Genomic DNA, 20,708 nt, shown 5'->3' with positions numbered 1-20,708 from the left:
CTTCCCCTCACTTTTTTCCCAGACTTCCATTATTATGCTTTCATCAGAGTTTTACTTTGGCCCGGTCACTCCTGCCATGTGTTTTCCTGTTTTCTGTTTAGCTTTCTCTAGTCTCTCTACGTTTTCCTGATGTGTTTCTATAAACATCCATGTACTTTCATCTACAAGACCTTTTCTTGACTGGTTGCTGTTTATAAATACTAATGAATGGTTCCTTTGTTAACATTTCTGTTCTCCTTTTTAAAGACAGATGACCTACTTCCCAAAAAAATTTTTGCATTTATTATTTTTTCTGTAAGTCTAAATAAAAACTGTAACTGTAAAGGTGTAATTTCAGTTCCTCATTTGCTTTACTCTTATCAGCTAGCTCTAAATGTTACAGGTTTCTGTCCATATTTTTGACTATGTGTAAAATAATGTAAATAATGCTTCATTAGGGATGTCATCTAGGGAAATCTGGAAGTCAGAATACTAAAAAATACCTTGCCAAATTTTTTTCTGTAGTTTGCAGTTGGAAGATATTTATACATGCTCGCTATATCCAGGAGCTTAGATTTTTTGAGGGATTTTATTTTGCAATAGATTTTTATTTTGAATTAATTCTTGTCATTAAGTAAGTTCGGTTAGTGGGAAGAGTTATCATTCCATGTCTATATTCTTGGAGTGGGTCTCACTAAGCAGTTTTATTCAAATACGTATTTAAGAGAATGGTCCTTGTTGCAGAGGAACAGCGCTCTCCCTGATGAGGAAAATGTTGCTAGACTACAGGAAGAACTGATTGCAGTAAAATTAAGAGAAGCAGAAGCTCTGATGGGTCTCAAAGAACTAAGGCAGCAAGTCAAAGATTTGGAGGAACACTGGCAGGTATGGGTAGCAATACACTTCTAACAATTTTTATTTTCAGTGAATGATGATAAAGCAAAAGTCTATGAAATTTTGAGATGAAGAGATCAAGTAGAAACTAGCGATTGTGGCTCAAGCTGCCTAGGTGAGAAAATCTTTAAATGCAGCTGCCACAAGAAACTTTACTTCAAAAGTGTTAGAAGCTGATCCCTAGTTGTTGTAGATGGCAGAGAGCCTGTGCTAACCATTCTGGTAGAAGGGAAGTACCTGATCAGTACCTACTTCACCAGATGGTAAGGACTAGAAATAGGCAAAAGTCTCAGAATATACTTGCAATTCACTGACTGTCTTGAGCCTTTTCATTGTCTGTTCTTAAAACTAGTACGTTTCCGTGGGTTTCTAGTTTTTAGGATAAACAGGAGCACTATAGCAACTTGTCCTCATATAACTCTGAAACCTTAAATGAAATAAGGCAACACCAGGAAAGATCAGGCATTATCAGCCATGGCATGCTATTTTGTTTAGCGTCATCTAGCTCGTACTACTGGAAGATGGAAAGATCCTCCCAGAAAAAACACAGTGAATGAGCTGCAGGATGAGCTGATGACAGTCCGACTGAGAGAAGCTGAAACTCAGGCTGAACTGAAAGAAACCAAACAGAGAATGATGGAGATGGAAACACAGGTATGTTATTGAACACTAGCATGTGTGAATCGCGCAGAGTGCTGGCAAATTGGTGTCAAAGGGTAGCTATCTGATGATGAACTTTATGATCTACAGGTGTGACTTTAGTTCCAAAATGCACTTTTGAAATGTTGTTAGACTAGATGGGAGAATCTAGTGTGTCTAACTTAAATGTCTCTTTGTCAGTCTTTTCCAGGATTAAGGTTTCTGAATTTCCCATTTGGACTAATTGGCAGACTCTGTGAATGTCTGTGAATCTTAATTCATTGAATTGTAACTGGTGTAACAAGAGTATGTTTAAGGTGTTTTAAACTTCACAAACCTAATTGATGATTCTAGTAGTAATTCTGATTCTTTAAATGGCACTGCTTTCTTCTGGTGAAACTGCCTATACTAGGTTATCTAGTGAGGTCATGAATCTGGTTACTGAACTGTGGACTCTCAGCGAAACAGCTGCATGTTTGTCAGGTGTTTTTTAGCAGAAGCTTTCTTTACCTTCCGTGTGTCAGAAAAGCAAAAGATAGTTTGCCATGGCTGAGATTTGTGCAGAAAAGACAAAAATAACTTGTCTGCCCAGATCTCTTTTGTGTAACTAGGGAAGAAGTTGTTATTAAGCAAACAAATCTGAAATGCAAATGTGCTGAAGTATGGAACTTCCAACTGAATCAATAAGCACAATGTGCTATTGATTGAAAAGGATTTGTAACAGGCTTTTGAGAAATCTTCCCATGAAATACCTGCTAAATGTAATTGTTACTTGAAGGAGGCCTGTGCATCCAAAAGGCTGAACTAAAAACCAAAACCTTTACTAGATAAACTCCAGCAATCCCAGAAACCAGGAGAGCATGTAAGGATGTGCTAGTGGCGAGAAATAAGCTAATTGCAAGGCACAAGGTGGTTTATTTGTGACCAGAGGCACCACTTTTTCTGTACCAACTGAATAAAAGTTGCCTCTTGCCTTAACTTTCTAAGTTTTTCGTTGAAGCGTTAATACTGTTAACTACATTTATCGTGTGCTTTCCTTCTGTTGCTTTTCCCCCATCTGTGTATTTATTTCCGTCGGTAGGGGGCATAAGTGTCCTGCTGTCTGGATTACATGGACTAAAGTCGCAAGACCTTTGGGTACTTCTCACTTCAGTGTTGTGCGTTGAGGCTTTGTATATGCTTATGCTGTTTAGCAATCATTTGACAGAAATGGGTTAGTCCCAGCGTTAGGTACTGGTCTGTGCTCAGCTTCATATAAAACTGGTGTGACTTGTACTAACGCACTGATCTTAATAAGGTGCCATCTTACTTTCAAGAATTCATGGACAGAAATGTGCACATAATATTTCTGACATACCTGATGTTTCTTAAATGTATCAGCTTGTTGCTGTAGTGGGATACAAGTGCACAAAATCTTTGCCTTACCTAAACAAGAGATGGGGAAAAAGATGTACAAGAGCTTTGCAATAATGTTCTTACAATGAGTCATCTGTTTAAGAACAATTTGAATATCCTGGTCATAGACCAAATGTCATGCAAACTTTTATGATTACACTTAGAAAATTCTGAATGCTTTTTCGTCAAAAGTTTTTTTTATAATAGATGATCTACAAATCTCTTGTTAGACTTTGGGGAGTTAAATTAATGTCAAAGATCTTTCCTTAACATGCATTTTCTTTCCTTTTTTTGTTGTTGTAAAATTCAGAATCAGATTAATAGTAACCATTTACGAAGGGCAGAACAAGAGGTTACCAACCTACAGGGGAAGGTACAGTATCTTTCTGCACAGAACAAAGGACTTCTTGCTCAGCTGAATGAAGCAAAACGCAGACAAGCAGAGATTGAGTGCAAGGTAAACAATATGGTGAATAGACTATTTGTGTGCTGATATATATGTACTTTTTAGTCTTGTCTGCTGTTGTTAGATAAATTGTCTTAATCGAGAGTAGAAATCACAAAACCAAAGCTTTCTTTTACTAATTTGACAATGCCATCTCACAAAAATTGTGTCGGGTTTTGACAGAGCTGCTTCTTTGTGCTCCCACAAAGATAAGCTTTAAAGTGCAGTTCTACTCAGAAAAGTCTTGTGGATAATATACATACAGACACGCAACAAATTCTGATCACTATGTACTCTGTCTTTAGTGCCAGATGAGGTTCATTAGTTCAACACTATTACTTTTAGGTTCAAAATGCATAACTACACAAGTAGAATCAGTTTAGGTTCAAAAAAAGGGAGTAAAAGTAGTATTTGAATGGAGAGGTCTACTGAAGGCAGTGTTACAGTCATCATTGCCTAATAGTAACTAGACTTTAAAGGGACAGCCTAAAAACACTGGGCAAAAGAGTCATTTATTACTGTCAATGCACAAAAGACAACCCAATGTGATGTTTGAATCTCATAGTTAGTTAATTTTGTGACTAAACTCAAAACCAGTTACTAATAAATTATGTCTTTAATTTGTGCATGCATAATATGGACAAGAAATAAAGCATACGTCTTACAAACTTCTTTCTCTTAATTTGAAAGAAAATTTTCTTGAAATTGCTAACGATATTTACTTCAAAAAAGGGCAGTATTAGTTGACAAATCACTATAGTTAAGATATTATTTAGTAGAGACATGAAAACAACTTTTAACTTAAATTTTGTTTCCAAAAGATGTATGAATAGTCTGTTATGAAATCAGGTAGTGCTGAACAGTCAGTAATTTCTAAATAGGATACTTATTAGTATGTTAAGAATAATACTGTAATACAAGATGTATAATCAGAATAGCTATTAAACTGGTTGTGAATTGGCAGCTTGAGAGCGCATGCTGTTACATAGTCTGTTGTTCATGATCACATCTTTTGCCTTTAATGTAACTGAACCTTTTTTATTGGCACAACTTGTTTCTGTTCTCATTCATGTAGAACACTGTTACTGGTGGTGTGTGTGTTTTTTGGTTTTATCCAATATGCATGCATTTTGCTCGTAACACCATACATACCCAAAAGACTGCATTAGCTGCAATTCCATCAAAGGCTTCTGTGGTCTGTATGAATCAACAGTGTAGTTGGAGTGGTTTATCATTGGCACTTAACCTGGAAATGAAATGACATCCTTATTAATATGCATAGTTTTGCTATAATATCACACTTCTCTGTTTTTATAGCTTTTCATTTCTTCTTCTTATTTCTTTTCTCTAAGCTAATGCATAAATTCTACCAATTGGTTTTTGTTTACTGTAATCACTGGTTTCCCAAGTGCTGTTTTTTAAATGCTGACATTATTCTTACTAATTTTTTTAAATTCACAGTCTTGGTGATATATTTTTTCACATAACCCATAACTTTTTTGTTTGATTGGGTTTTTTTGATACTAAAGGTCCTTGTTAATCCTTAAGAGATTGAGAGCGTGTAGTCAATATTCAGAAGTTATGTTGACTATAAAAAGAATAATGTGTCTTTAACCTGACTAATGAGTTAATACACATGACTCTTCTCACTGGCATAATTTGCTTAGAAAGTTAAACTCTAACATGGGTTAGAGAAAAGTGTCACAGTAATAGACAGAGCACCAGTCATTTTTTTAGAGATTCTCAAAAAGTAGCAGTAGTCAATAGCCAGTGAAGTTAGCGGTGCAGACATACACTAACATTAGATTCTGAAACTTGTTTTGCAGTCATTGGTAGGAAAAATATTACAGTTTACATTGTAACATGTCTTCCAAGTTGATGTTTATGATATAAAATGAAGCGTTACCGATTTGATGCACATTACCTGGAGTTGTACTGTTTGACTGTGAGCTAGACTGCGACTTCTTGTCATGAAGCTTAGTACAATACCATATAGACCTCCTGTGCTGTTTGAATACACAAGGGTTTTTGCTAAATGTATTGAAAGATGCTCAAATTTAACTTAATGGAAATGACCTTTATTCAGTGTAGTTTCCCCTCATATTCCCTTTTCCCTCTACCTCTGATATTTGTCATGAGCTGTCATTGTGACTTTATTTTTCTAATAATTTACACAAGCAATTCAGCAATGTTTTACAGATTTAATAAGAATGTCATGTCATTAAAAAAGTTAAGCCATATTAAACAATATGTGCAAGTTTTAAGTGTTCTCCCACCCCTTAAATGGGGCATAACTTGGTATTGAGGCGTAACTTCCTATTGCTGTTTCAAACTTATGAAAACCTTTTAAATTTCAAACTGTAACTATATAATAATATATACAGTTAAGTGAAAAATGAGAGGATATAAAAAGCCATTGTCCTTTGACAGTTGATTTGTAAGGACTGTCATTCTGTTTCCTGTCCCTTGCTCTCCAAACTACTGGAAGCATGGGGTTTGCCTTAATCAAGGGTTCATGTCAAATGCTTTCACTTTCTCTTGTTATAGAACTGACCATTTTAGGTTCCTGTCTCCCCACCTCTGTACCTCAATAAATGAAAGGAATTCCTGGCTTGGGATTGTTTTAAGGTTATTTCACTGTGTGAGGAAAATGAGATTGTAATGCTGAGGTGAATTGAAAGAAGGAAAAAAAAAAAAAAAAAAAAAAAAGCTGAAGCTTAAAGTAGAAAGAGAAACATTGTTATACTTGCCAAGCCAAAAGCTTGCAACATAGTGGTTTGGGTTTTGGGTTGTTGTTTTTTTTTGTACTAACTAGGTGTACGAGAAACCAGGGTGTCCTGTGTTACTATGTCAGGCATATGTTGCAAGTGTGAAGGGCTAGCCTCCAGCAGTAACAGCAGGCTTGTCATGCCTGCATTTCTTCCAGTAGTTTCAGTGCCTGTAACTTTACTAAATAGTGTTGCTACTAACTTGCATTTGGCTTGAAATGCAGATAATAGGAGGTTAGGTTGAATTAAGACAGTACTGCTGTGTAAAATACTGAAATAAAGCTATTTCATATGTTACTGATGCAACATCTTTGTATTCAAAACCGATGAAGAAAGCTTCAGTAACTTTCAGGTAATGACACAGAGCAATACAGACAAATGTAAAGTTTTTGTAGCTTTAAATATTTTTAAAGGTTATAGTTTGTATCTTCTTAAATCTAGCAAGTTTGTTATTCCTGTTTCCTAGAAACTGGTGTGTTTTGGTTTTTTCTTCCTATTGTTTCCAGTCATCTGAAATCATGCTGTGGTTTTGTTTCTGTCACTACATCTTGGCTAAGTAGCAGTATTTCTACTTGAAGAGGTGTATAAAAAAAATTTAGTTTTTCAGCTCCCCAATTGTTTTTTCAATGTGGAAAGAATTGGTACATTCTTTCTGGTGCTTGTATTTTCCTTTAAAGAATAGCTTAAAATACATAAGCAGAAATTAAATTTTTTGTAGCAAGTTGCATCTCATACCACCTATACAGCAACTGTTTTCTGTCACTGGTGTGTACTGTTACATGTTTCCCTTTTTATAGGACTACTACTTGTACAGCAAGGACTGAATTTCAGATTGTTTCTTGAAACACAGCACTGATCTTCCTAATCGGTTTTGCTAAAGAATTTATAACATAAGATTTATGTCCCCCACCACTTTCTTTCCTACTATATCAACTTCTGCAGTAATTATTGAGAACATGCTCTGTTTCAGAGGTAAAGCACCAGTGCCATCTAAAGCAGCACTATTGACTCATCTCAGACACCAAGCTAAGCCAGCCTGTCCTTTAGCTTTCAGTTAAATACATGCAATCCTGTGGACTTGTGGGTTCAGCTTCATTCAAGCAATCTTGCAGCAGAATTTAGCAATAATGGCTAAACTTTGGCTAGCACATGATGGATTCCTCTGAAATGGACTCCGCTGATTACAGATGCTGTTAATTGGATCCTGTAGATATATCTTCGTTACAGGAATCTTTTTTTTTAAAACAAACAGCATGTTTTCAAGTAGCTATTATAGATAAGCTTTGGCATGTTCAATTCAGTCTCAACCAAACTGTCTAATGAAGCATGGTTAAGTACTGACAGTCTGAAGCACGCCTTAAAATAACTGAAATACTGGAACTGATTTGCAGTAACTGCAGTTTGCAGAGTTACACCAGTCTGCTGTAGAAGTAGGTGTACCGATGCCTAGCGTGGCTCTTCTACAGAATTATTTGCACTCCTGCTGAAAGTATTGCTCACTTAGTATCTATTGCTGTTTTCTCACTGTGGTTGTATCAAGCTGCTGACAATATAAAATTGTTTTGTCTCTGAAGTTGTGAGGACTTGCCTCATAAAACAGAAATAAGGAAATTGTCTACCATTTATAGGCAAACTTACAGGTTAAACTTACACCAGGAGTCTGATCGTAGGTTAAAAGCATTAGAATTTTTTTCTAAACTGTCTTGCAAATCTCTGTTGTATACTGTGACTAAGATAGCTGGACTTAAATGAAGTTGGGAATATCTGTGCTTTTGTGTTTGTTTTTTTTAATTATTTTTTGGTTTTAGACAAACAGAATGAGAACTAGTTGTTGTGTAGCTTTGTTTCTTTATATATAAAGTCAAAAGTTGAAGCATGAGCTGTTTCCTGATGTTGATATTTTTTCTTAATTTACAATATAACATTTCTGGATGCAAGAGAACTGTTTCCTGGACCTGGAAATTGATAACAGCACATTTTCAAAACTACACAGATTATTATTTTTTTTAATTATTGTAGTTTAGAATTGATATTAAATGATTACACAGTTCTATGGGTTAAAATTAAATTTTGTTCTTCAGAATACACCTTATCTCAATAGGTATGGTAGTTCACACAGCAGTGTATTAAGTTTTCTTTACTTAATGATTTTGGGTAAAAGTAGTGCAGAGTCTTTAATCAACTGAAACTGATAGTATTAGCTTCAATCTAGTGCTTCTTTCAGAGTAAAGAAGAAGTGATGGCAGTACGGCTCCGTGAGGCAGACCGCATCGCAGCTGTGGCCGAACTCCAACAGCATATTGCTGAATTAGAAATCCAGGTAACAAGTGATGACACTAGATGTGTAACTTGACACTGATTACTTTTTGGACTTTGTGGGTTTTTCCTTCCTCTACCTTCTACTTTCTTTCCTTATTAACCTACTGCTTTGCAGAGTGGGATAATACTATATTGCTATATGCGCCTCCTTTATAAGCCAAGGCCTTAAATAAATCTTACAGACGTACTTGTGAGCCATTAATAATTACTTGTGTACAAGTACCAGCCACAGGCAACACTTAAGCTCCAACTCCTGTATTTGTTTTGTCTTGTAATAGGTAATTCTTACAAATTAATAGATTGAAAACATCCTCTGTCCAAAAAAAATGCACACATCTTGATTCCAACAACAATTCTTTTCTGTGCTTAGTCTTCTGCTGTGACCAGTATTGGAGGATTTGTTGTAAAACTCTTACTCCGTTTATGTAAGTCTTAAATCAGATATGTTTTTCACTGCTACCATGTCACTGTAGGATCTGAAGATGCATCCTTTGGCCTCTGTACTGTTCCTTATGGTTTCAGTTCCTTTTGGAACTTTCACTGTCCCATGAACTCACTGCTCCCTTGATGAGAAAACCAGAAATGAATTTTTTATGTTTTCCTGGCCCTGAGAAATCACTATGTCTTACTGTCATCTGTCGTTGCTATACTTACATACTTACTCCTGTCTAAATTCTGCTGTGGCTATTTGCAAAGCTTTTCTTGGTTATTATTCGTAAGTTACAATCTAGTTACTCTCTGGTTCACGTTTTTTTTAAACTGGTATGGCCAATGGCTGTCTTCCCTCTGAAATTTTTCCTTCAGGTTGGTGATTTTCTGTATTGTGTCAAAGTCGCTTTTTCCCTAGGATATCTCAACTACTTGCATCTCTTTCATCTCTTCATATATGGAATGTACAAACAAATTTAATGGAGCTTGCATAAAGAATTTTCACTTTGAATATTTTTCCACTAGTGCAGCAGGCACTACGTTTATTAAAAGATAAAGCAATCATTTCTTTTAATCACGTAATGCTTAGATAATGTTGTGATCAGTACATTAGAAATACTCAGATAAGTACAGTAAGCTTTGCATATGAATCATTTATCATCTAGTAAGACAATGAGAGCAGCTGAGTTTAGGTCAGTCTATTCATGTGTTAGCATTTTACTTAAAAAAAAAAGGAAAAAAAAAAAAAAAGACAGTTTAAAGGTTACTTCAAACATGGTGATTTTTGTGAGAAGCCAGTACTCATTTTGCATTATTTTGATTTAGCACAGACTTTAAATGCCATCCTACTAACATTGTTTGATAGGGGTTTCCCAAAAAGTACTCTAGTCTTCATTTTATGCAGTGAAGAAATGGTGAATCCCATAATGATCAGTTAGGTGTTTGGGGTTTTTTTCTGACAGTGGTCACCCAATTAGAATTGTGTTCATTTTTAATGTAAATACATCTGATTTGGCTTTCGTTGTTTGACTGATCAGATCATCAGTGTTCAGATCGTTTTATAGCGCTCTCTGCTATTTCCCTTTCCATATTTCTGCTTAAGCTACAGGTGCCAGAATTGCATGCAGATGGTTATAAAATCTTGTCATGAGAGAGGTAAAGAAGTTAAGTGCAGGAATGTAATCTTATTTCATGACCCTGGCTAATATATCCAAAGATTACGTTAGCCCTGTTTTGCCATGATATTGCACTGTCTCCATGTTTGGTTGTTTATCTACATCAGCTCTCCTTCCTTTTCACAATTGCTGCTTTGCATGATGCAATCTTTAGTTATGTTTTTCCGTTTTTCTCATCTTCTAGATGGCCTTGGGTTTTATTTCCTACTACAGTACATTTCAAGTTTTAATCTTTTTGGTGGTCTTAGATGATCACCTGTTAATGATTTCTTGATCTGTAGTGTCTTAGTAAGATTCTTGATTTTCTGCACAAATGAAAATGGCTGTGTTTTCTTTGTACGCAGCCTGGAGTATGAAGTTATTCTGTAGCTGTGGCTCATGTTTCTAATTTAATGGGTTTGCCCTGTTACTCCTTTGGTGAACTATTGATCTCAAACTTACACTAGTCTGAAATACAACATCTTCAGTTGTGAAACACAGGTTTTGAGTGTTAACTGTGTAAAGACATTTAAAACAAATTATTTAGTAGAAATAAGTTCCTCTACTGTCAATTTACTTCTTTTTGACACTCTAGATGTGACTTGAAATGTTTTTATTGGGCTGTGACAGATACTCTTTTGTAAGATTCTGTAAGCGAACAGATATTTTTGACCAGCGTGTTTTGCCAGCAAATACAAAACTTGCGATCAAAACTTCCTTTTGGGTACCCATGCTCAAAGGCCTTCAAAACACCTGCACCAAAAAAAAGTAGTAATGGAGTTGGAAAGCCTTAACTCCCAAAGCTTGTAAACTATAAAACATGCAACTGATAACAGAGCTTAAACAAAAGCCACTTTTTAAGGAAATTGCAAACCTGGGTAGCTTCTTCCTCATTGGAGAAAGAGCTGCATCCCATGTCTTCCGTTCAGCTTGCCACTGGATTTGCTGGGACCTGATGTGGGAAGCAGAGGGCCTTTTAAGCTGGACTTGCCCTAATGACTTGAAATGCAGTATTTAATACCATAAATACATTTAGCCAATCTTGGAGCATAGGTGTCAGTCTCAAAGTAATTTTGCTTTTAACATGGAGCATCACAAATAGGTCTGCTTGTCATATTGTTTCAAAGCTGATAAAGATGAAGGGAGGAAGTTAACTTACCACATAACCACCTTCTTTTCTTTTTTTTTTCTTTTTTTTGAAGGGGGGTGGTGTTTTTCTAAGAAGCTGTAGGGATTCAGTGCCAGGTCCACATGGTCCATAGCAATGTTTAACCTAAATCGTGCAGTTTTCATTTAAATGTTCATGTAGGTGTAGGCGCAAGACACTGGCGTTAAATTTGTAATGCAGAGTATCACTACTCCCACATAAGAACTGATCTGACGTTACGCACAAATGCTAGATTTAAATCACAGTTTCTGGGTCACTCTTAGTTTAGGTTAGTAATAATGACAGAGGAAGAAGGAGATAGAACTCTATCATTTAATACTAGATGTAATCTGGCAGCTAGATCTCAGTTTATTGTGATGTTAGGAAGTTATTTTTTTACATACTCTGAATGTCTTCTTACCTTGGTCAAGCATTCATTTCCTGATTCTAAGCTTTTAAACTTTTGTTTTGAAGTCCAATACATGGTGGATATTCTAGGAGTCATTCCTTAGCAAAAATAACACAAAATTGAAGTGTAACTGAAGTTTAACTTATGTTACATATACCTAAGCCCCAGAAGTGACAAATTAAACCCCTGAAGTTTGTATATAAACAAAGGCTTATTTTGTCAGTCTTTGTTTTCCCTTCTATCCTCTCCTCATTTTTTTCTCACTTGCCTTGAGAAGCAAACATGACTTGAAAGTATTTAGCAGGCTTCTGGGCTTTGAGCAGGACATTTGAGCAAATTATTAACAAATGAAGGATGGATTTTTGGATGGCTGGGCTATTTTTTGTACCCCCACAATGGGGAGAAGCTGTTCTCTTTAATGTGTTAGGCTGTACTTTCTCACAAAGGTTAGAGGTTCACATTCTATAACTAAATTACTTGTTTTGGCCAATCTACATGCGCTCTGTGATTGTTTTTGTCCTGTCCTTTTTTAAGATTTAGAGAATTGGGGCTAAGAAATGGGTAGTGTCTCCCTGTGTCTATAGTCAATTGGCAAAACCTCAGGTTTGTTTCCTTGGGGAATTGGTCTTTCTTGTTTTCAGCTGCACTGATCTGATAGCTTCAAACTGAAACAAGCAAATACTTTTAACTTCTTAATATCAGCCTTTAAAACCCTATTGCTTTTAGGTTGTGTGTGCTTTCCTAAACCTGCCAAGAAAAGCCTACCAAGCTGAGTTACACTTCTGGCCTAATAGCAGGTATTTCTTCTGATCACATATGAGCAATCCTGTTGGTGTTTGGCGATTTATTTATTTATTTATTTTTAAGGGGGGGAAAAAAAGCTTTCTCTGCAGTAGTCGAAGGAAGGACAAACTAAATGAGAATAAAAGAGGCTTTAGAGAAATTTGGGCAAGGTTAAATCAGTTACAAGCTCAAATCAATCAGCTGGCTAGAGTAAGGAGCACCAGGCCAGTGAAAGTGTAAGCAGACTGAGGAAGCAGAGCTGGGGCAGCTGCATCTCTGCTCTGCAGCTTAATCCCTCTCCCTCCATTTCTGTTCAGGCTGGCGACTTGTAGCATCCTCTTAAGATTATCCATGACTGGCTTGGGTTGGGGGAGGTACAGAGCACACTTGTGTTATAGAAAGCTGGTTTTGAGTCTGAGTAATCTCAAAGCAAAAACTATCTGTTAAGAATTCATTCTTCTCTTCATTAGGTTGATCTGGACAGGGGGTAACATCACTTCCTCCTGATCTGTTTCCTGGCAGATTCAGAGAATTTTGTCACATTTACCCTATCTCTAACCATGTCAAAGTTGCTTTGAGAACAACTGTAAAGGAAATCCATGATTGTGCTAGTTCTCTCCCCCACATTTTAAACTTTTAGCACTATTTCGTTAGAATGAAGCCTTTCTATGACCTCTGTTTAATAACTTTTCCTAGTACTGACTGTTGAGTAAAGAAATTGTTTCCATCCTTTCAAATTACAGGAAACTTTTTTTACTCTTATCAATAGTGGTGTGTGATGTTAGTGATGTGTTTTTTGAAAGTCTAGAATGAGTCACTGTAAAGTCACTGAAAGGACACTAGTTACCACATTTACCCTTCTGAATAAACTTAATTTACATTTTTAATGCAGTGTCTTTTGCCATAGAGTAAGAATTTAAAAGCCTCCCCTGAAAAGAGGCTGAGGCAGATTGTTACCAAATAAATATCTCTAAGTCAGAAAAGATCTAACCAAGGGTGTTAGGGAAATGTCCTACCCTCCAGGCATTTTTACTAAAGATGATATACACTGTTATCTAAGGAACAGCAACTGTCTGGTGTGCTTGGATTTTGGCTGCCTATAAAAACATTGGGTTTGTTTTTCTGTTTTTTTTAAGTTTGTGTTTATTAAAGTGAAAACAATCCTAGATGCCTTCCTATTATTTTAAATTACCTAATTTCTTGTTGATGTGTATTTCTTTTCCTACTGCGATCAAGAGTGTTTTAGAAAACTTTGTGCTTGTCGTCCTCTTGGGATGAAACATTTGCAACTGAAATTTAGTAATGTTGATCCTCTGTATCTGATACTTAGATTTTTACTTAGATTTTTTTCTTGGTTGTGCAGCAAAAGCAGGCCTAAGGCCTCCAGTGTGTTCCAGGTAGTTTCCAGTGATTGTTTTATTTATTTGTTATTTAAACTTTGTTGTATCGTGACTACTGTATTTGATTTTGGGGGGTTACTATACATTAATAGTTTCAGGTATTTAAGATTAGTGTTCTTTGAAGCAGTCTGTCACTGCACTCTTCTTGTGTTACCAACTGTGCATCCTGGTCCTATGCTGATTGACTTTGGAAGGTCTCCACATGCTCAATAGTTCTCAGTAGGCATCAGGTGTGTTTCTTGAGACTAGCTGCTGCTTCTTTTGAAGGTACAGAAAAGCTGTTTTTCTATTAGAAATCCAGACAAAGGAGGATTTAAGTGTGATACTATGACATGAATCTCAACTGATAAAATTTGGAGGGCAGAATTTTTCTGCATTCGAAGCAGCAAATTTTTGGGGAACAGATTTTTCTTCTCAGGAGCTATCCATGTAACTCTTAGTATGCACACAAATACAGTCACTCTAGTACTTCAAAGCAGGATGAGAGAGGTGAAAGCTTCCAAAACTCAAGGGGCCTAAGTGAGTTTTGTTTTAGCAGCTGATTTTTTTTTTTGATCTGTAGGACTCACTTCCTGCTTTGCTGCCATGCTACTCCCTCTCTATACACACCTGAGGCAGAAGGTCAGATTGTGTGTTGGCAGTGTACACTGTTAAAGTACCTTTTCCTTGAGCAGAGGTGACACCTGGCAATGAGGATGTTTGTTTCCCTCATAGGGGGTTTTCTAACCCTGTTAGTGCTGGTGGTGCTGGTCTGTTGGAAGAGACCATAAGACTGGGGGGAGTTACTAATCTTCAAAAACAGTGAAATTGAGATGATGGATCTTTAATTACAATGTGACACCAGCTGGCATTACTTTTCTAAAAACCCTTCTGGGAAGAGAAGGTAGCCCTGCAGTGGTGCCAATATGCAGCAGGAGTATTCCAGGGAAATGGATGTAGAGGTTCATTCAGATATGACTGAGGATTGCTTTTAAACAAAATCTGTAGATTCAAGAGTTGGCTGGCTTTCATTATTTTGCTATTCTGATAATACTTTGCTTAATAAGATATGTCATCTAGTTTTTCACTGTATATTAATTTTAAAATAGCTATTATTTGTCCAGAGACCAACTGTTCATTGTGTCATGACCTCCCCAAATACCACAGATTTTCTGTAACAGTGCTCCCCCTCAAAAAAAGCAAACCAACAACCCACATCCTATGTGTATAATCTTAGATTTTTTAAAACCCCCATGAAGAGAGATTACTACTTGCTTGTGCTATTTCCTTTTAAAAGGTGTGATGTTCATACCTTAAAGACTTTTGAATTGTAAGTGGAGTCTTAACATTCACTTTTGAACCAGTACAGTTGATCTGGGTGTTTTCTTCAGAAGTACAAAACTACTCAAGCGCAGTAGTACAAAACTATTCAAGCACAGTATAAAACCAATGCAGAGTGAAATGCCTGGTTCCTACTGAAGAAAATGCTGCAATAGGGAGCATTCAATTTAACTCAAGCTAAGGTACATTTTTCTTACGTCAGTAGAGCTGTCTAGTAACTTAGTGTGACCTAACCTTTAATTCTATGTGCAGTTCTGGGCCCCCCAGTTTAAGAAGGATGCGATTGGCCTTGAATGTGTCCAGAGGAGGGCAACAAGGCTGGTGAAAGGGCTGGAAGGCATGTCCTGCGAAGAGTGGCTAAGGACTTTGAGCTTGTTTAGTTTGGAGAAAAGGAGGCTGAGGGGCAACCTCATTGCTCTCTGCGGCTTCCTGAGGAGGCAGGATAGAGAGGGAGGTGCTGATGTCTTCTCCCTGGTATCCAGTGATAGGACACGTGGGAATGGTTCATAGCGCACTAGGGGAGGTTTAGACTGGACATCAGGACATTACTGAGAAAGTGGTCAAACACTGGAACAGACTTTCTAGAGATGTGGTCGATGCCCTGAGCCTGTCTGCGTTTGAGGCGTTTGGACAGTGTCCTTGGCACCATGCTTTAACTTGATCAGCCCTGAACTGGTCAGGCAGTTGGACTAGATCATCATTGTAGGTCACTTCCAACTGAAATACTCTATTCTGCTCTGAGGAAGTCAGATCAGTTTGCAGCCACAGCATGTGAAAATCTAATTTGATAGAAACAGAGACCCTCAAATTTTAGGGTTTTAAAAAAATTTGGAAATTAGTCAGATGCAGAATATGGAAGGGCCTTGAGCAGAGCAATCATCTCCCTTTTATCCTTGGTGGTTTTACAGAAGACCGTTTTTATATCCTTTGCCCTTGTGCACCCTTACCATTTAAGAGAGTTGAGATGGATTTGTTTTAGCTATGAAAGACTTGCCAAATGAATCCATTCTAACAGCATGTGTTTTCCAGCACATCTGTATGGCTCAACACTTGAAGCAAGAAGCTAGCAACAATAATAATAGTATTGACAAGAAAGAAGGATATCAAGAATGTCCTGAACGTGGACTCCGACCTCCCTGGCTGCTGGGATTGGACCACAGGGAGTACAGGCTTCTGCCCTTTGGGAAGTAGCCCTCTGTTCCCCGACTCAGGTTATCCTTTGATCTCAGTAGTTAAGCTTCCATCTGCCATAGCTAGTTCTTAGGCTGAGGTGGCTGAGGCCAGACAAGACTGAGTCCAGACAAGACTTATTTCTTCCTGCCTGAGCCTAGGAACCTTTTCAGCATACACTGGTGGACCCTTAGGAGTAGAAATTAATTGATCTGTTTTGTAGAGGGTTATGATGCCTGGAAGCAAAATCTTCATTAATCTGCACAGCAGCAGTGGAACAGGAAGAATGGAAAACATGCATCTTCAGATGTCCTGGTTTCGGCTGGGATGGAGTTAATTTTCCTCTTAGTAGCTGGTACAGTGCTGTGTTTTGGATTGAGTATGAGAATGACGTTGGCAGTACACTGTTTTAGCTGTTGCTAAGTAGTGTTTACTCTAAATCAAGGGCTTTTCAAGTTCCCCGTGCTCAGCCAGTGAAGGAGGTACACAAGAAGCTGGGAGGGAGCACAGCCAGGAAAGGAGACCCAAATTAGCCAAAGGGATACACCATCCCATAGAACATCATGATCAGTGTATAAACTGGGGGGAGTTGGCCAGGAGCTGCCAATTGCTGCTTGGGGACTGGCTGGGCATCGGTCAGTGGGTGGTGAAGAATTGTTTCATGCATCACTCTTTCCACACGCACACCCCTGAATCTTATTCTTCTCTCTCCCTCTCCTCTTCATTACTGTTGTTGTTATATTTAATTTATTAATATTAACAATAAGTTTATTTAATTTATTTTCATTATTAAACCCATGGGTTTTACCTTTTTCTAATTCCTTCTCCCCATCCTGTGGGGTTGGGGGGTGAGGAGAGTGAGCGAGCCACTGCGTGGTGCTTAATTGTTGGCTGGGGTTAAGCCATCACACCAGAGAAGCAAATGAATAATAGAGGGCTAGTAGTTATTCCTGGAAGATTATTATCTTCAGTTGCCCTGCAGTACGTCAACTAACTAAATGCAACAGCCATATCCTGCAGATAGTGGGCTGGAGATGAAATCTGCAAGAATCTGTCAGGGTTACAGTCTAAGGTCCTTACTTTTGTTCACTTCCATTCAGTACCTGTTTTATCTTCACTTTTCAGTTTGTGTCCTGCTTTCATGTCACTTGCAACCTAGCTAATTCCCTGTCCCTCTATTTCTTGGCCAAGTTTAATTCAAATTCTGAACTAAGAACAAATGGTGACTGATATCAATCTCATGTGCCTCATGACTAGATCAGTCTCAAGAGTTAGAAATTATATCTATATAATATACTATTGTATTTGAACAGAAAAATCCAAGCTGAAGCTGCTGAAGCTTTCTTAAATAAGCTACTAAATGAAATATGAACATAAAATTATCTGTGCAGTGTTCCATGTGTGTTGATAAATGTTTGCGGCCTGAGTGTGCTTGCTGTCTCTGGGGCTTTCACCAGTCACAGTGGCATATATCTGTGCTTTGGCACTAATCTAGTGTCATCTGGAATTAGGATGTACAAGTAGGAATCCAACCTGCACGGGGGCAGAGTACAGGGTTTGTTTTGCAGTGGTAGAGCTTTTCACTATCTGAAGATGCACACACATTGACAATACTCCTTAAAAGGGACTCTAGGATGATATTAAGATCACTGGATAAAAACAGTAAAAAGAGGGGTTTATGATAATCAGGAAGTAATAGATAATGTGTTGTATGATCTAGAGTAGGTTGAGAATCAAATCTAGAAATACAGAATTTTGGGGTGAAAGTATTACGTCTTTATGACAGATACCAAAAGATAGTAGGGAAACCTGGTTAATACTACATTCTGTCATGTCAAAAGGAATGGCCATATTGAAGTTCCTCCTGCCAACAATTTTTTCTTTTTGACTTCCGTGAAGCTGCTCTAATGGAAAACTAGAGTTGAAGAATATTACTATGAAATTTAGGTTGCTTACGTTAACATTTGCCCTTGGTTAACAAATACTCATCAGAAACTGGAAACTGCTGGAAAGTAATCTGAACTTAATGCAAACATGACGTGACTGGAGAGTGAAACAATTTTGCAGATCATAGTAATATTTTGTACTTGTGTGAAAATAAATATATGTATTGATGAGACATACCAGTCTCTTCTCACAGTTTCAAAGAATGTTGGGTAACTTAAAGATCACAATCTAACAGATAAAACTACTTTTTATAAAAAAATAAATGTTTTGGTTCATTTGAAATATGTAAACTTTCAGCTGTCTACTTATTCATTCTCTAAATGAGTTGATGTTGGTAAGAAATAAAAAATGTTTTAATGCTGCAGTATCTGCCTCTGCATGTTTTCCAGTGGTTTGCTACTGCATTTGTGTGTCTTTTAACTATCTAAATTGGCATGGTCAACTTAGCTTATATAAAAAAAGGAAGGGGGGGGGGGGTAAAGAAAAAAAAAGTAGAATGTGTCTTTGCTGTTGCTCAGAGACATGAACAGCAGCTGTGAAGAAGACTCTTGAACAGGTAATGGTCAGACTTGATCTCAAAGGTCTTCTCCAAACTAAATGAGTCTATGATTCTATATCTAAAATTTCTCATATGCCATCTTTCCAATTTACCCACTGTAGACAGACTTTGTAGCTTATAGAACATGGGCTTATTTAATTAGCTAGAAATAATCTGATTTCTGTTGGGGCCAGTTAAAAGGATCAGCTTCTGACCTTTAGTGTTTTGAGTGTTGCAAGAGGAAGTTACAGCATGACTTTTTTTTTTTTTTTTCCTAAAAGTGTGTTTGTAGAAAATGATATTGCAGCAATCCTTTTTTTGTGCTAAATGCATTTTTGTGAATTGTCAGCTCTATAAAATCTGTAGTTCTGAAAGGAAAACTGAAACTTATTTGCTCTTCACTAATAATGAGGATCTTGTAAGCCAGGCTTATGTCCTACATTAATCTCCAGCTGATTGGAGCTAGCATCAGTTCTTCCATGAGCAAATATACATGTCAAATCATTATGTGATATCTGCATTAAATTTTCAGTGTTATTTAGGGAATAAAAAGTAACAATAAAACACTTTAATGACAATATGTAACTCCCAATATGGTATACACTAACAGCTTTCAGGTACTTGTGCAGTGCCAAAATTAAGCTAGTAAATTTTATTGCTTCAGCTGTTAGTTTATACTGACTTAATTTGGGAATGCCTGTTCCGTGTTCTCTTGTGCACCCAGTTTGAATGTAAGCTCAGCTATTTACTACACTTTCATTTTAGAAGGGCTGTGCACCTATCTTCTGTTTGTGGTAAAACCTCGCTTTGTTCTTGCTTTTTGATGCTATAGTGGATGGTTACATATGGCATCTGTAGAAGAAGCTTAAATAGAGAAGTCAGAGTTTCAAGCAGAGGGAAAGGACTTAAGCATTTCTCCCATATATTCCTGCTACCACAAGAGATCAGTCCCTCTCATTGTCTGGAATCTTAGTTTCTGATAACAATAAAGCTTTTCCTAAACATAGAAGTAAACAGCATTATTTTTAGCCTGCACGTTCTGTTGCTTCTGTCTTGATTTCTCCAATACCAATAGTTATCCTTGTGAAGAGGTGATGGGTTTGTGGGTTGGTTCTTTTAACCTGTTTAAGACAAAAATAGTTAGTAATGTTGTTAATATTAATCATTTTTTTGTGGATTTGAGCCATAGGTTGCCTTGGAAACTACGTTCAATATGGAGTTATGCATTAAGGATCTTGTGCCCCCATGTTGCAGATTCTGTGAATTAATAGTGAATGACAAAGTTGTTCTTCAAGTAATATTATAATGCATACTTTGCTGCAAGAAAAACAAAGTCTGAAATACGAGAAATTGCTTTGAGATTGTCAGCACTGGAAGTGCTCAAGGTTGTCCTCTTCATGCAGCAAAAGGGTTTGGAAGGTGGTGTATTGTCCCTCCCCGTAATATCCTGGTACATGTTCTTTCCTGGTGTTGATACTTGAGGGACGTTTTAAAAGAACATCTCCATTAGAGCTTTTTGTCTTGTATTTTGAGGAACAGTTGACAACTTTCATTCTAAATGGTATTTGAATTCTGTTTGAACTTGCCTGTTCTTGAAATTGTTTGCTTTCTCCAAGTATAAATAAAATTTCAACTAAATGAGCTACAAGTGGAAAACCCAGATATTCCCATTATATTTGTATTTCTGTAATATATTGGTTGTATGTGATTTACAGTCAAGATGAAGATTTATGTAAAATCAAGGTGCTTCTGTCCTCTAAAGCTGCTGGCTGCTTCAGAAATTACTCAGCCAGAAAAAAACCCAAACCAATGCTACTCCTGACTTACTAGTAGCAAACCGGAAGACCAGGCTGCCTTCTCCATCCAAGGGTCGTTATTTATCTCAGATCTGCCAAGTTTGATTCAGTCACATCAGGATTCCCTTTAGGGACAAGCTGAAAGTTAGTGTTGTAGGCATTCAAGTGCAGATGAA

At 37.1% G+C, this 20,708-nt stretch overlaps 1 protein-coding gene across 7 annotated transcripts in view; it reads left to right on the top strand.

Moving 5' to 3' along the window:
- Window positions 1-20,708, top strand: part of EVI5 (ecotropic viral integration site 5) — an 82,945-nt gene that overhangs the window by 38,360 nt on the left and 23,877 nt on the right. For 5 of the 7 annotated variants that reach the window (XM_056355214.1, XM_056355215.1, XM_056355220.1 and 2 more), the window contains 4 exons: window positions 724-864; window positions 1,369-1,527; window positions 3,218-3,364; window positions 8,345-8,440. In XM_056355214.1, coding sequence (XP_056211189.1) covers window positions 724-864; window positions 1,369-1,527; window positions 3,218-3,364; window positions 8,345-8,440 — 543 coding nt within the window. Of the gene's footprint in view, window positions 1-723; window positions 865-1,368; window positions 1,528-3,217; window positions 3,365-8,344; window positions 8,441-12,304; window positions 12,376-20,708 lie in introns of all 7 variants that reach the window. The other 2 variants (XM_056355219.1, XM_056355218.1) reach the window with 1 other exon arrangement.

Source organism: Falco biarmicus, chromosome 11 (assembly GCF_023638135.1).
Source record: "Falco biarmicus isolate bFalBia1 chromosome 11, bFalBia1.pri, whole genome shotgun sequence".
In the NCBI taxonomy this organism is placed as follows: Eukaryota; Metazoa; Chordata; class Aves; order Falconiformes; family Falconidae; genus Falco; species Falco biarmicus.
The sequence above is the reverse complement of the archived record's forward strand: the minus strand, read 5'-3'. Positions and strand labels throughout refer to the sequence as shown.